The following is a 17,146-nucleotide window of genomic DNA, read 5'->3' on the forward strand; positions in this document are numbered from 1 at the left end:
GTGGCTCCTGTTCTGCTTACCTTTCTCTTCACTGTAGCGTGACCTCTGAGATGGTATATTTGAGTTGCAGGGGTGTGGGGGGAGCAGGGGGCTTGCCCCCCTGCAAAAACATTATTTTTTTTTGTTCCACTTTTTAATTTCGAGATTCCAAAATCGCGATGTTTTGAGTTTGGTATTCTAAAACTCGGGATTTTGGGCTTTTGAAATTAAAAAGTGGACCCATCTATATATGTATATATATATATATATATATATATATATATATATTTATATCTATATCTATAATATACAGGTTCACAGGTGTGTACTAGGCTAATGGCCTTTACAACCTAGCCCCAAAAAACTGCCCAGGCACCTGATGTTAGTTCACAGTACCCCTTATCCAGTAGGGCAACAGGAATGTTCCCTGGAGTGAACTTTGTTACCCATCCACTTGTCAAGATTTCTCTTGAAGAGGGCCAGCGAGGTGCTCTGCTTGACAAGAATGGGAAGCTTATTCCAGAGTATGGGAGTCGTTGAGAGTTGAACCTGTCCCTCCATCATGTTCTGTTATTTGTGGTAATGAGGTTGTGATCTCTGAAGCATGTGGCGCTGGGGGATTGGGATTTCTTTAGGTGTAGCATTTCAAGTAGGACTGGGTCAGACATGGCTTTGTAAGTCAAGCAGAGATCACCTCTAAGTAGATGATAACAGAGTGAGAACAGCTGAAGTTTCTTGAGTCTGTCCATGTAGGACATGTATTTAAGGCTGTGAGGTACGTTTGTGGCCTCTCCAGCTGTTGTAGGTGTCTGGTCAGGTACATGCCAAATGGGGTGTTCTATTCAATGACTGGTCTAATGAGGGATGAGTAGAGAGGGATGATGACCTCTTTCTTCCTGGATGTGAAACCTTTGGTTATAAGATGTGCCACATAGAAGCACTTTCTGACCACAGTGGCAATGTGGTGGTTGAAGGTGAGGGGGCTGCCAACCTGGGTGCCCAGAACACTTATGATGCCTTCAGTGTTCAGTGGGCTCCCATCAACATGGTAATTCATGGGAACTGAGATTTTTCTAAAGGGGATGCCAACACATTTTTTGGCGTTAAGCTTCTGGCCATGGTTCCGACACCAGTCATTGGCCTCAGAAAGGCCGTTTTGTAGGATGTCTACATCACTTGGGGAGTTGATAATGACGCCTAGCTTGCAGTCATCAGCAAACTTTGTCAGCCAGAGTCCTTCTGTGTTGGCTTGGACTTCTGAGAAGTAGATGCCAAACATGAGAGGGCCCAGGACCAAGTCCTGTGGTACTCCATTTGTAAAATAAGATAAAATGCACCAAGTTAACACACAAACATACGTTTATTCAAACCAAAAATAGAAAAAATAAAAATGGTTAGTGCTTTCACAACTACACTAGTTGCTTCATCAGACTCCATTTGTGACTGGTCGACAGTCTGACTTGGAATCCGCAACTTTCACTCTGCGGATCCTGTGTGTGAGCTAGTCTGCAACCCACCTAGGGATGTAAAGATTCATGCCTAGTTTGGTGAGTTTATCAATGATACCTGAGTGGGTAATGGTATCAAAGGCCTTGACTAGGTCGAGGTAGGCAGTATGCACTGCCTTACCCTCATCCACAGCCTTGGTGACTGCCTCGAAGAAGTCAACCAAGTACAGCAGGTAGGATCTCCCCTTGACAAAGCCAAACTGTGTGGGGTCAAGAGTTTGGTGATTGCCTATATCTTTGTTAAGGAGGTTCATGATGATGTGCTCCATAGCTTTGCATACCAGACTCATCAGGCTAATGGGGCGATAGTTCCCAGGGTCTGTAGTTGCTCCCCCTTTATGAAGCGGGATGACTGTAGCACTGCGCCACTTGTTAGAGAGACAGCCTGAGGTAAGGTTGTGATTGAACAGGGCACACAGATGTGGTGCCAGTTTGTTTTGTAGCTCATGTAGGACACAGCCAGGGATATTATTAGGTCCCATGGATGCTGTATTCTTGGCTTTGGACAATGCAGCTTTTACCTGTGCCGCAGAAATTGTGGGTACCAGGCTTTCTTCTGGTATGGTGATACGGCCCTTGGGGGGGGTAAAGTTGGCACTGAATCTGTCACCCAGTATGCTGGCTATATCTGTTGGCTCAGTATAGGAGGTACCATTGTGCAATAACTCAGAGCAAATCTAGGTATTGCCTTTGAAGTTTTTGATTTAGCTATAGAAGACTTTGTGGTTGTTTTTGGTGTCAGCCGCAATTCTGCCTTCATAGCTGGTAGGATTTGATAAGGGATCTCAGCTTTTTGTTGAGACTGATAAGGGAGGTTTTCCAGTCTTGTGACTTCATTTTTTTCTGCAACAGTTTCTTCCTTCTGTTGTAGAGTTTATTGATGGCTGGGGACCACCAAATTGGCTTTCTTTTTTTGGAGCCGAGCGTCTTAGTTCTATTTGGTATGGCAAGGTCCATCCATTTGTTTACATGCTCGTACAGTGCAGTGGTGTATGATTCGGCAGTCATGCAGCTATATTCCATTGGCATGGGTGCCGAGAAGTTAACCATCTCTGTTTTTAGGAGCCCAAAGTCGGCCTTAGAGATGTTTTTCAGGGTGGTCACCTTAGCGGGGGGTGTAGGCGAGATAGAGATTTCCATGGTGATCAGTTTGTGGTCAGATTTAACCAGGGAGGAATTGACTATATGAGTGGAGCAACAGTCTCCCATGTTGGTGATAACCAGGTCGAGGATGTTGCTTCTTCTAGTGGGGGTTAGAATGAGCCGGTACAGGACACTGGAACTGATGAATTCCAGAAAACATTGGGCCTGTACATTGGTACTTGAATAGTATTCCCCAGTTGATGGAAGGGTAGCTGAAGTCACCAAAGTATGAGATTATTGGATTGGAATTTCATAGATTCCAAGGTGCTTAGGAATTTGGAGTGAGTTTAGGGACATGTTTGGGGTTCTGTAGCAGGCTATGACTTGTTATCACCGTCTTACCCAGTGTTAGTTGTACCTGAAGTATCTCAGATGCATTATGCTGGCCTACCAGTCTAGAGGTGTGCATATACTTTAAGAATATGGAGACACCACCATCTTTGGAGCTTCCGGACGTATTCTGGGGCTGAAAGGTATGGAATGAGTTGTAGCCTGGGAGCGCAGGGGTGCTTTCTGCCTCTTTAAACCAGGTCTTCTTTATAGCACAGATGTCAACATTCTCCATTTTGAGGAGAGCTTTGAGCGAGAGCATCTTGAGACTTAGATTTCTAGTACTGAGCAGCATGACCCTCAGACTGCATTTGTTTGTAGTGGTTACAGTGGAATTTTGGTCTTTGGAACACTGCCTAAAAAGGCACTATAGGGGTGGCAAGAGCCATAGCCAGTACCTGGAATCCCAAGGGTGAGAGATGCAGGCCGTCTCTGGCAAAGCATCGAGGTCTGTCGATCAGATCGTCCCAAGCAGACAGATACTGGATTACCTTAGAATGACACCAGAAACTTAGCCAATTGTTGAAGTCAATCATTTTCTGCTCATACTGCAGTATCATTCTGGGTGACGGTAGAATACTGCTGAGGGCTAGGGTTATACTTGCCTGGGCCACATAATCCGAGAGTTCCATCACATCTCTTATGTAGTCCAGGGAGGTATGTCTCAAGTCAATCAGACCCATATGGACAATGACAGTCATATTTATACTTATTGTGGAGTGACCTGAGTGCATGTGTTATGTGGCGGATCCTGGCACCTGACAGACAACTGTCATCTTCTCCTTGTGCAACCTAGTGAGTGGGACATCAGTGTGCCTCACAACTGAATCTAGTATGATTAGTACATTGGCAAAGTGTTTTGACTTAAGGGCTTGGGTTGTGGGGCACACTATGATGGTGAGCTATGTGTTTTGCGGCTGGTGTGCTGTGGTGGTCGAGTGCAGTTCTGTCTCGGGGGGGGGGGGGTCTTTGTTGTTTGGGTAAATTTTTATTGACAGCCTCTTCGAAGGTGGGTATATGGTTTGTGTTTCTATGTGTGGGTTTTGATGGCTGGTGTTTTGGAGGGTTGTGTGTTTTATGTAGTGAGTTGCAGGTGTTGACCTTCTCCTCTTGACCAGCTAGTCCGGTTTTGGTTGAGCAAGCACTGCTTCCAGTTTGGCGATACAAGTGCATCTCTCACGGGTATGACTGTTGGGAGGTAAGAGGAGAGGGTTGTCTGTATACATTAGACAGTTGCCACACTGTCTCAGAATGCCCAAGTGCATGCACCAGGTTAGGACGAGAAAGCACAGGAAATTGCCCTGCAAAAAAAAAAAAAAAAAATATATATATATATATATATATATATATATATATATATATGGATCTACCTGACTAGATCGAAACGTCATAACACCGACAAAGTGCCAGAAGATCGACAAGGCAGAAGACCGATGGAGGAAGACACCGACGCTGAGAACACTGAGATGGGGAAAGGAAGTGTAAGTATGCGGTAGTGACGGCCGTTAGGGTGCGAGTAAGGTAAGTGTGCGATGTTGACGGTCTGTAGGGGTAGGGGTGGGATAAGTGAGTTAGGGTTAGGGCGCGGGTTAGGTAAGGGTGCGAGTAAGATAAGTGTGCGATGTTGGCGGTCTGTAGGGATAGGGGTGGGATAAGTGAGTTAGGGTTAGGGCGCGGGTTAGGTAAGGGTGTGAGTAAGGTAAGTGTGCGATGTTGGCGGTCTGTAGGGATAGGGGTGGGATAAGTGAGTTAGGGTTAGGGCGCGGGTTAGGGGAGTGTGCGATAGTGACGGACCTTAGGGTTAGGGTTTCGGTTAGGGTTGTAGATAGTTGTGTATGTAAGGGTTAGTGTTGGTTTGTAAGGATTTTGGTGTGCTTGTGTTGTGTGTGTGGGTTTTGGATAGGGGATTTGTTTTGTTTGTTGTTATGATGTGTTGAGTGTATGTGGTGTCATGTTTGTGAACTGTCGATTATGTGGTGTCAGTGAAGTGCTTGTCGGTGTTATGAAGTTTCGATCTAGTCAGGTAGATCCATATATATATATATATATATATATATATATATATATATATATATATATATATATATATATATATTCACTTTAGAACATCGAAAGCCCATAACATTGAAATTCAAAATACTGGGACCAAATTCTTGAAAATTCAAAACACTGAAAACTCAAAACATTGAATCCTGTAACATTTTAAAAACATAGGAAAGCAACATTAAATATATGCCACCACAACTACATACAGAAACAAATAAAAAACAAACATATTACACTTCTCCAAATATAAGCAGGGGGCCAAGCGCCCCTGCATCTCCCACACCCCCTGCTACTTAAATACATCAAATCTGAGATCACACACTACACTAAGATGTGTTATGTTGTAGTACTGCAAGTAAGAAGGGAACATGACTGAGGAAACGTATGAAACTCCGGTAAGTATCAGAGAGATGTATAGTAATGTGTAATGTTTTAACAGTGAAATAGTGTTTCCAAGAGAAGGTTGAGGATAGTTTTTTACAATTTAAACAGACAGTCATGAAGCGTGAATGTTACGTTTGCTGTTTTGTTCTGTGTAGTGTGACCTCAGAGATGATACAGTTAAGTACCAGGGGGGCACAACCCCCCACAAGGTAGGTGCAGTGGGACTCCCCCCTGCGTATATTTGGAGAAGTGTAATATGGTTTGTTTTTTACTTTTTCTGTATGTAGATGTGCTGGCATGTATTAAATGTTACTAAAAAAACACAATTGAGCCCAGCAGCTTAAAGTCCACTTGTAAAATGTAGAAAATGTAGAAAACCACACTGCCACAGCTAGGAATCACCCGTCGATACTTTATTGGATAAAATCACAAACAGATTGAGCGCTTTCTTCCCTTAAAATAGGGATTTCATCAGAATCTGTATACATTCAAAAATTTTCCCTTTAAATACTTTTTAAAAATAGTGATGTCACTTATTACAAATTAATGAGCCAAATTTAAAGTGCTACAGGCATAAGAAGTTATATTATCTGTTGTACATTCTTAAAAATATTCAATAAAACTTTTATAAATGTGCAGTTTCTTTTAAAATATATATATATATTGTTCACCTTTCCACTTACTATCTTAAAAATAACATATTATGTAGAATTAATTTCATAAGGTCCACTTTTTTATTTAGAATAGGCTTTATAGAAATAATTTAATTTAAGCCTGGAGGTATACTTGCTTGCAGTTTAATTTGCCATTTGGTTTCCCTCTCTTCTATGTGGCTCCTATAATCACCGCCCCTCCAGTTTTTCCTAACCTTCTCTAAAATACTAAACCTGAATTCTTTACAATCCTGGGAAATGCTGATATGTCTGTATAGGGCATTGTTGGTGTTTTTAGTATTAATTTGGTATGTGTGTTCGTAAATCCTGTCCCTCAGTCTTTTCTCAGTTTTACCTACGTAAAAACTGGGACAGGATTTACACATAGCCAAGTATATTACTCCAGTTGTCTGGCAATTCCCTTTCTCAGGTCTTACTACAGTTTTTAACAGGTTGTTAATTTTTATCTTCTCATCTGGACAAATATATTTACAATGTGAGCAGTTACCACATTTTGTGGTACCATACTTATTAGTAAGTTTAAATGGCATTTCAAAATTCTTTCAAATTTGGACCAACTTTGTAAACAAAGTTTGGTTTACTCCCTCCCAGATTCCATAATTTTGGGTTATTTTTAAGAATAGCCCAGTTTTTGTTTATAATTTTTTCGACCTCTATTGCCTTGCTACCATATGGGACAATCATAGCTCTTTCATACATTTTATTTTCTACTTCTTTTATACTTATACATTCTTGTGGTGTACACTTATTCCCTAATAATGGTTTATATTTCTTGCCCCATTCACTTCTCACATAATCAACATGTTCCTTTATTATTTTTACAGGGTACCCCCTTTCCTGAAACATATTGGCAACTTTAATTGGTTCACCTTCTAAATCATCTTGTTTCTCATTCTGGCTACTCTAATCAATTGACCTTTTATTATACTATTCTTTTGTCTGGATGGATGGTCACTAACATATTGCAGATAAGAGTTACTAAAGGATGGTTTTCTATAGACTTTGGATTTAAAACAGTTGATGTCTTTTTCTATGTATGTATCCAAGTAATTTATTCCTTTCTTGTTATAAACATATGTGAACTTTAAGAATCCTGTACTCTCATTAAAATATTGGACTAAGTCTGTAATTCTATTCTGTGGACCTTGCCATAGGATAAAGATATCGTCCAGGAATCTCAAATATACTTTCATGTGTTGGAAGAATTCACTATTAAATACATACTTTTGTTCCCGCTCCAAGAGTACAAGATTGGCAAAGACAGGAGCACAAGAGGCTCCCATGGCTACACCTCTGTGCTGTCTATAATATTCTCCGTCAAAAAAAGATGTAATAGTGAATTCTTCCAACACATGAAAGTATATGTGAGATTCCTGGACGATATCTTTATCCTATGGCAAGGTCCAGAGAATAGAATTACAGACTTAGTCCAATATTTTAATGAGAGTACAGGATTCTTAAAGTTCACATATGTTTATAACAAGAAAGGAATAAATTACTTGGATACATACATAGAAAAAGACATCAACTGTTTTAAATCCAAAGTCTACAGAAAACCATCCTTTAGTAACTCTTATCAGCAATATGCTAGTGACCATCCATCCAGACAAAAGAATAGTATACTAAAAGGTCAATTGATTAGAGTAGCCAGAATGACCTCGAAACAAGATGATTTAGAAGGTGAACTAATTAAAGTTGCCAGTATGTTTCAGGAAAGGGGGTACCCTGTAAAAATAATAAAGGAACATGTTGATTATGTGAGAAGTGAATGGGGCAAGAAATATAAACCATTATTAGGGAATAAGTGTACCCCACAAGAATGTATAAGTATAAAAGAAGTATAAAATAAAAGGTATGAAAGAGCTATGATTGTCCCATATGGTAGCAAGGCAATAGAGGTCGAACAAATTATAAACAAAAACTGGGCTATTCTTAAAAATAACCCAAAATTATGGAATCTTGGAGGGAGTAAACCAAACTTTGTTTACAAAGTTGGCCCAAATTTGAAAAAGAATTTTGAAATGCCATTTAAACTTACTAATAAGTATGGTACCACAAAATGTGGTAACTGCTCACATTGTAAATATATTTGTCCAGATGAGAAGATAAAAATTAACAACCTGTTAAAAACTGTAGTAAGACCTGAGAAAGGGAATTGCCAGACAACTGGAGTAATATACTTGGCTATGTGTAAATCCTGTCCCAGTTGTTACGTAAGTAAAACTGAGAGAAGACTGAGGGACAGGATTTACAAACACACATACCAAATTAATACTAAAAACACCAACAATGCCCTATACAGACATATCAGCATTTCCCAGGATTGTAAAGAATTCAGGTTTAGTATTTTAGAGAAAGTTAGGAAAAACTCGAGGGGCGGTGATTATAGGCGCCACATAGAAGAGAGGGAAACCAAATGGCAAATTAAACTGCAAGCAAGTATACCTCCAGGCTTAAATGAAATTATTTCTATAAAGCCTATTCTAAATAAAAAAGTGGACCTTATGAAATGAATTCTACATAATATGTTATTTTTAAGATAGTAAGTGGAAAGGTGAACAATATATATATTTTTTAAAAGAAACTGCACATTTATAAAGGTTTTATTGAATATTTTTAAGAATGTGCAACAGATAATATAACTTCTTATGCCTGTAGTTCTTCAAATTTGGCTCATTAATTTGTAATGAGTGACATCACTATTTTTAAAAAGTATTTAAAGGGAGAATTTTTGAATGTATACAGATTCTGATGAAATCCCTATTTTAAGGGAAGAAAGTGCTCAATCTGTTTGTGATTCTATCCAATAAAGTATCGACGGGTGATTCCTAGCTGTGGCAGTGTGGTTTTCTACATTTTCTACATTTTACGAATGTATTAAATGTTGTTTTCCTGTTTTTTCAATGTTATGGGATTCAATGTTTTGAGTTTTCACTGTTTTGAATTTTCAAGATTTTGGTTTCACTGTTTTGAATTTGAATGTTATGGGCTTTCGATGTTCTAAAATGAATCCATGCACACACACACACACATATATATATATATATATATATATATATATATATACACACACACACACACACACACATACACACACACATATATATATATATATATATATATATATATATATATATATAAATATATATATATATATATATATATATATATGTATAAGTAGACCTATATACATACATATACACACACAAACATGTATGTATACATATACACACACACACACACACACACACACACACACACACACACACACACACACACACAACACACACGTATATGTGGGTACCATTTAGTTTTTCTAAAACTTATTTTATCTTAACACAACTGACTGAAAAAAGTGGTCTATTTCACCTAATCCTAGCCTATACTACACAAATCTACTTATAATACAGATCATAAGGGAAAGTTGTCATTTTTTTAATCACTGGTGTTGGTGAAAATGTTTGCAGGTTAGGATTAGAGTAAGGGCTGGGAATGGGGATAGAGTGGGTTATGTATATGTGTATACATATATATATATATATATATATATATATATATATGTATATACATATATATATATATATATATATATATATATATATATATATATATATACACACACACATACATACATACATACACACATATTGCTTATGTGGTGTGTGCCTGTGTGTCCAAGTGTCTTGCATAATGATAGTGTTACAAAAAGTTTTTTTTTAAGGCAAGGTATAGAGTTCATTGTTCGCACAGATTAGTAAGGTAATGCTGGGGGACTTCTTTGCTCCCCGGCACCACCTTATTAATGCCAACTCTAAATCTAACTCTAAATCTGCCTCTAACTGCTAAAAAAAATAGAAGATCAGCAAGCCAGAGATGACATACAGCCATGTGCGAGCCTGAATGACGTGTGACTGTATGTCATCTCAATTTTTTTTTATGAGAAAAGCTATTTTTATTATAAGAAAAGCTATTTCTTATTATACAATGACTGTACATTAACATTCTAAAACGAGCACGCTGATTGGCCAGCCCAACCAGTATGCCATTGTAAATCCAAGAATATACCAACGGAAAAAGGTCTGGTCGCCTGGACTTTTTTCCATTGTTATATTCTGCAAGTTTTGTTTATTTATTTTTTTAAACAAACAAAAAAAAAATCTGTAATCCAGTCTCCAGACAAACAAGAGAGACAGGATGGAGAAAATACTAGGAAAATCAGGTACGTTATTTAAAACTAAAGACACGTACCTGATTTTTTTTTTTTGTATTTCCTCCATTCTCTCTCCTACCCTGAAACTGTCTGAAACTTTTTTTTTATTAAAATAAATAAATAAATAAATAAATAAAATGGAGCAACGGAGAACAGACGTTGGCTATTGCTTAAATATGTTACTTATTAAAGTATTAGTGCATATTTTTCCACTGTAGAGTGCACTCAAAGTCTGTCTCAATGCATGCACAAACCATGTTCTCTTTAGCAATCTACTGGAATGACACATTTAGTCTGTAGATAATGTGCTGACAACACTTAAAATCACAGGGAGCATTAAAAAAAAAATCCACACAGCAATTTATTCAACTGGATGTAAAACAAAAAGCTCTTTTAAAATTATGTAATACTTGTCAGTGTTTAAATATTTTATCATTAAATCAAATAATGATAGTTATGACAAATCCTGACTGTGGGCCAAGAGAGTACCTGATATCATAATTGAGCAATTTGGTGGATGGCCAACTATCTTCAATAGTGGCAGTCAATTAGATAAAGTCTCAATACAAAAAAAATCATCTCTTCTCTTTCTTGACTAAAAAGCAATGAACATACTTACATACGACTGTGGATTATTTGGCTGGGCAGCAGCTTTTGTATTCTGAACACCTGAAGACGCATCTGAGGCAAATACCAATGGTGTGATTTGAGCTGTAAACACAAAATGCAAATTATTAAAAAAAAGAACATCAAACGTCGACCTTGTCTGTTACTCTAGAAGAAATTCTAGAAAGAATACATTTCATCACAACATTCGAAACCTTGGAGAAGTTCCCTTTCCATGTTGATAGACACTAGCCACTCAGGCCTGCACAGCCAGAAATCCAGTTTGCAGCCAATGGGGGGGGGGGTGTTAATTGACCTGCTCCTACTGACAATGACAATTTAGCGGTTGAGAAATCTTCCATGTAGCTTGACATACTTTCTGGATCAGACATTCATGGGTCTCTGTGTTGTTGCTGAGGTGTGTGAGGAGTGATGCTGCAACAACCATGATCCCCATGTGTAATATACACGTTATGCACTTACCATACCAGAGGCGTAGGACCAGTTTCATCTTCCCTACCCAAAGGACTTGAGGCTGGCAGGGCTCAGTAAGCTCCACACCTAAAATGTTCCCAGACTACTAATTCCTCCCCTTTACTCATAATCCTGGGAGCATAAGGACCCCCCCCTCTCTCGGGCCATGAAAAGTGCATCAAGCAATAAGAAAATCTATAAAAAAATAAGGCTGTTTAAAAGAGCTTCCCTGCCAAACCAACTTCCTCTACTCATAGGTCAGCACCTACAGCTTATCAAGATGACTACATCCCAATAAAAAAAAAATAATTTTAAAGTAGCATCTCCAAGGATATGTGAAGGTGGAAATCATTGGACCTTAAAATATCTTACAAAAGTATTGACTAAAATGTCCAATCCCCCTAAATTTGAGTGATAATGTCCATAATTGCTACAGATCAGTCAGACATCAGATCCACATTAGACAGTTTGCAGGAGTGTGGAGTATCTACTGATCTAGTTTACATGATGAGATAGAAACAAACAGCAGACTAGTTACATCGCACTGCTGAGCTCCTAAATAATACATATGGTAAGGAGTGAAAGTACAGCCAATGCAGCTGTATCTGTTCAAGCAAATGTTAAAAATACAGTTCTAGAAACATACATTATGCTACAGAGATGAAGGCTAAATAAGCTTCAGGCAAATGTTACAAATCCCTACCTGCAGCTGACAGGGACTGAGTCAGTCTGGAAGCTAAAAGTTTCAGTGAGAAACCGATGGTTATGACCATAATTCTAGCTAGCATAATGTCAAATTCTGCATACTGGCACAAACAGAGCTAGGTAGTTCATAGTTCAAGAGTCAGTTTTTGTGAGAAGAATAAGGTACAAGCTTGGGAATCTGCTCAGTATACAACAATGACATTTAGTCTTGACAAATGTGCAAAAGCAACATTTTAGCAGGAAAACTGAACCACCTAGAGAAAATTAGCCTGGGAGAGGGACTGTATAAATACCTGTGAAAAGATGAAGGGTCAGACATAAAGCAATAACGAATGACAGCAAAGCGTAGTAAGGAATATTTTAGAACACTAAAGCTACTGCTGAAAACCTTTAGGGCTAAAGTTCAAAAAATAAATCTTGTTCTTCCCGTTTACAGCTTTGGTATGAATGACTGGCCTCAAAAAGCACTGGATGAGTTGGACAAGAAAACTGCTTCATTCTTATCAAAGCATATATAAAAATCACAGTGCATGGCAAGACTATATATAATTTATCTCAGTATGAAGGAGGGGTTGGACTCTCAGAGGTTAACACTCAGAAGTTAACATATACAGGTCTGCAATCATGGGACCGCATACATATTTAATTACATCAGAGACAAATACAGTGAAAATTCTAAACAACGAAGAAAAAAGTCTAAGATGATACCTTTGTTCAATCAGCAGAAACATTCTGAAAAAGAGCAGTAATGGAAATCACACCAGAAATAAATAAAAATCAGGCTACAAAAAAAAAAGTGCCAATAAGCAAAAGAGAAAAATATGAAAAACATGACCAGAAGAAAAGGAAAGAAATTGGAAAGCCCACAATTGTAGTGGAAAGCATGGATTACTCCTAGAACCACATGCAGATCAAGATTTGACACATGACTGGCAAAGAAGTAAATTTAAACCAAAAGATAAAAGGTTAATAATGGTAACTCAAGACAGATGACTATGTACTTGTTGGTTTATAAAGTCTACAAAAAAGAGGGAGATAAAAAAATGAAGGTTATGTATGCCAAATTAAAAACAGATGCAGACCTGGTTGCTTTTTGCAATATATTCATGGCTAAGGTGTGCATGCTTACTGAAAATGCACAAAAATGTGTTTAAGACTGATCTACTAAGGATTATGCAAGCAATATGACAAGTAGTGGAGAAGCACTAGAAACAAATATCAAGGAATTACTGAAAATGAATAAGTTCTTATCTCATGGGATGATTCAATCCCAACAATTATGAGCGTACAAACATGAAAAGCAGCAGTAAATGAAGAAAGGACAAAAATAACACTTATTGAAGTAGCTACACCTAGCAATTATAGTGCTCTGGGCACTAAGAGACACAGCCATAAAATGCCAGGTTATGCAAACAGAAACTAGATACAATATGGAATAAAGATACCCAGACGTTTCAGAGAATAAAGGAGCCAATAAAAAAATGTGCACTCATACTTACATATGCTGCCAATACGTGTAGTGCTACATGAATTGCAGGAGGAGACAGTTCTGAGTCCATTGCTGGTGCTGAGAAGAGCACTCTGGGCAAACGGAAGCAATACTAATTTCACAAACTTTAATCGTACCCTGACTAAGGAGTTGGGTCCATTCCTGTCACTGTATTAGAAACCCTAAACATTTGGAGAAATTTAAAAAAGGTAAATAAATTTCAAGCAAATGTTGCAATACCCCTCCACTAACTGACAGAAATGGAATCAATCTAGATGCAAAGAATCACTGAGAAACATAGTTATGACCATAAAAGGTCTAACTTAATATTATAGTGCCAAATTCTGCATATTAGCACAAACAAAGCTACCTAGTATGGAGTTCAAGAGTCAGTTTCTGTGAGGGGAATAAGGTACAATCTCTTCAGTCGAACTGAACACTACACAGTTATTAATGTTACATAAAGGTCATAAGGAATAAACTCCACAGGACAATGTAAAGAGATGGCAGAATATTAAATATTCTAGTTATACCCCATTTTGCCACCGTACTGGTGCCAAATGCAATACAAGTTTTGCTATGTAATGGCTGTGATGTTAGTAAACTAGAGGGGTACATGTATATACCTGCACTTCTGTAGGTATTGGCATATGAAGTGAACTGTGAGGAGGTCCTCAGGGGATCAGTGGATACTGCTCCATGTCAAGCATAAACAGATTTGTCACTTTCAAGATTAATTTGAAGGAAATTCTACAGATGGAGAATAAAAAAAGATTAACAGAACTCATTAACAGATGGGTCATTGAAGGGTAACCCAGTCAACTACAAGGATGGTGATTAATCTCACTTGGGAAGAAAAAAGGTAGTTATTCTCTATAAGGAGGCTGTAAGCAGAATAGCTTCAGCATTCCAAAGTAATAGGAAAAAAGGTAACCGAAACCTGCAAAAAGGGAACCTATGTATAAGAGTATGACACCTCTAAACTGCTGTGCAAAGTCTGAGGCATGTAATGCCTTGGAACTCAAGAAAGGTAGAATGAGGATAAGGTATTGTCTACTTCTCTAGGTCTCTCTCACTGACCATACAACTTTAAGGGGGAAGCAAATATTGTTAAGCAACAGACATTCCGGTAAGGGCAGATTTCATATTCTACCAGTGTTCCAGTTATAACTGATCAGCAGTATGGGTTTGGTTAAGGAAAACAGACAGCATAAGAACCAATGAATCATGCACGATGAAAGGGAACTAAAGTGGATATGGCACCAAGGCTAATAAATAATTTTATGCATACTAAAATATGCTACTGATACACAACTTCATATGATCTGCAGCAAATATAAATTTATGAATGTACATTTCTCAAATATGTACCCCTAAATGTTGCATAGGAGGAGGGAGGCGAAAAATAAACTTTCCAAACATAGATCTGAAAATAACTTACACTTCCCTTCAGCATAGTAAAAGAGGGTAGAAGCTACAGGATAAACTGCGATAAATACAGAAAAGTCTGACCGAGTATGCAGTATTGTGGGGTATAAGGCAGCAAAAAAATCCATAGGGCACTTACCATCACTTGTATTAACATAGGTGGTGGAATTTACAGCCTTGAGCTCTGTGATCAACCCTCTATCTGTATCTACTTGAGGGTACAGCATGAAATTTAAGTATATCTATGTTGTTGTTTTTCTTTCGGCTTTTCCTGGTTAGGGGTTGCCACAGCGGAACTCCGGTCCGCTAATGAATGGCAGTAGATTTTTACGGTGCCGAGGTGCCAGCTCGATGCCCAACCTTCAATGAAGGCACACCCATTCACGCATGTCTTTCGAAGGCCACGCGGGGAGGACATGCAGACTCCACACAGAAGGCGCTCCGGCCAAGAATCGAATGGGAGAACCTCTTGCTGTGAGGCGACAATGCTACTGCTGCAACACCGCGGCTTACAAATTTAAGTATATACCAGAAAGGAGGTTGGAGGCTAAGACAGAGCTTTAGGAATATACAGATCTATAGATAGCTCCCTGCCTCCATCTGTGACAGGAATGAGGCTGGAAACTACTGGACAGATTAGGACAAACACATGGAGACTGATACATACAGAGTACACAAACTGGCAATAAATACATGTCATCTGCTGTCAACAAATGGAAAGAACAGCAACAAGTCTGACATTTTAGTGATACACTATCAATATGATGAATTCTACAGAAAGCTATGTAAATAAATAAACAGGATGTTCCTCCAGAGTATGGTAAAGCTGATCATAAATAAGGTTTGTCTGCACTCAGAACTAGAGGGAGGGTAAAGAAATCTGTTGATACCATGCTGATGCGCTACAAAACCCAACTTTACATGCCAGCTATAAGGGGTGTTAGGTGTAAGTCTATACTTCATAAGAAAGTTCTACCTACAGTCATAGCAGGAAAAGGAGGAGGCAATGGCTACACAAGATGGTTTCAAAAAATTAAAGAAGAGGAAGACGGCGCAACTAGGGAGAACCTGAGAATTCCTGCTGTACCAGAGAAGCTGGAAGGAACAGACTGTATTCATTTTATGAAAGAACAAATAAGCAACTGTACTGGTATTCCACAACTGGAATTGTTAATTGAAAGGGCACGTCCTGTGTATGCTTCAAATCTGGATATGAGAAAGCAACTTAGACCTTTAATAGCAAAGATGCAATCTATCAGCAGAAGGAGTTGATTCTGACAAAACTGTGGCAGGACAAAGTACTAAAAGTGGGAGACAGCAGTGTATGTGTGTGTGTGAACAATGACTACTCAATGTACAACAGGCAGAGGAGGGGAAAATTTATTGCATTATTCAGGCAATGTCAAGAAGCAGGTATGAGATTCAAACTGCTGTACTCAGGCATCTTCAAAATATTCTTCCCTGGAGGGACAAAATCAATTTTGATGAAGTGCATGATAAGGAGGAAATACAAAAATTTTGAAAATGTACATAGTTTTGTGTGTTACTAAGTTAATAATCATTAATTAATCAATATTTAATATTAAGTTAATAGTTAATTATAGCTGTGATGTCTGAGCAACTGATAGTTTATTTTTGAATTGCACATACCTTGCCTGGCTCCCTCCCTTCATCCACCCAGTATCCAATAATTACACATTATCCAATAATTACATTCATCAGCACCATCTACACATGCCCTTCAAATTCCCACCACTCCAGCCCACCTACCAGTTCAATATCCACACCCATATCTCCTACTCACACAACTCACACTATTACCAAATATAAATTCCTCCTATAACTCCACGACTTCACTCCCAATATGTCTCATTACCCCCATCATCTACGCTATACCCTCCTGGGATTAACCTCCCTATTCTCCTGCCTCTCCATAGCCACAATCAGCACCTCTTATCTCTTCACAATCACTCACTGTATCCACCCCAAATCCCCCACCCTAACCCACAACATTACTATCACCCCCACTCATGCAAGCATATGCCCCACCATATACACCCAACCCCCCATATACCATGCCCCTCCCATGTATTACTTCTATCCATCTAAAAAGCAACCAAGTCTACAATTTCACTACCTAATTGACCAATACCTACAAACTATCACCTGT

At 38.5% G+C, this 17,146-nt stretch overlaps 1 protein-coding gene across 1 annotated transcript in view; it reads right to left on the minus strand.

Annotated features, from left to right (window-relative positions):
- HCFC2 (host cell factor C2) overlaps positions 1-17,146 on the minus strand; it is an 886,151-nt gene that overhangs the window by 229,570 nt on the left and 639,435 nt on the right. The window contains exon 16 of the mRNA XM_044087200.1: positions 10,894-10,985. Coding sequence (XP_043943135.1) covers positions 10,894-10,985 — 92 coding nt within the window. The remainder of the gene's footprint in view (positions 1-10,893; positions 10,986-17,146) is intronic.

This window comes from Protopterus annectens, chromosome 11.part0 (genome assembly GCF_019279795.1).
Source record: "Protopterus annectens isolate FY-2018-M chromosome 11.part0, PAN1.0, whole genome shotgun sequence".
In the NCBI taxonomy this organism is placed as follows: Eukaryota; Metazoa; Chordata; order Ceratodontiformes; family Protopteridae; genus Protopterus; species Protopterus annectens.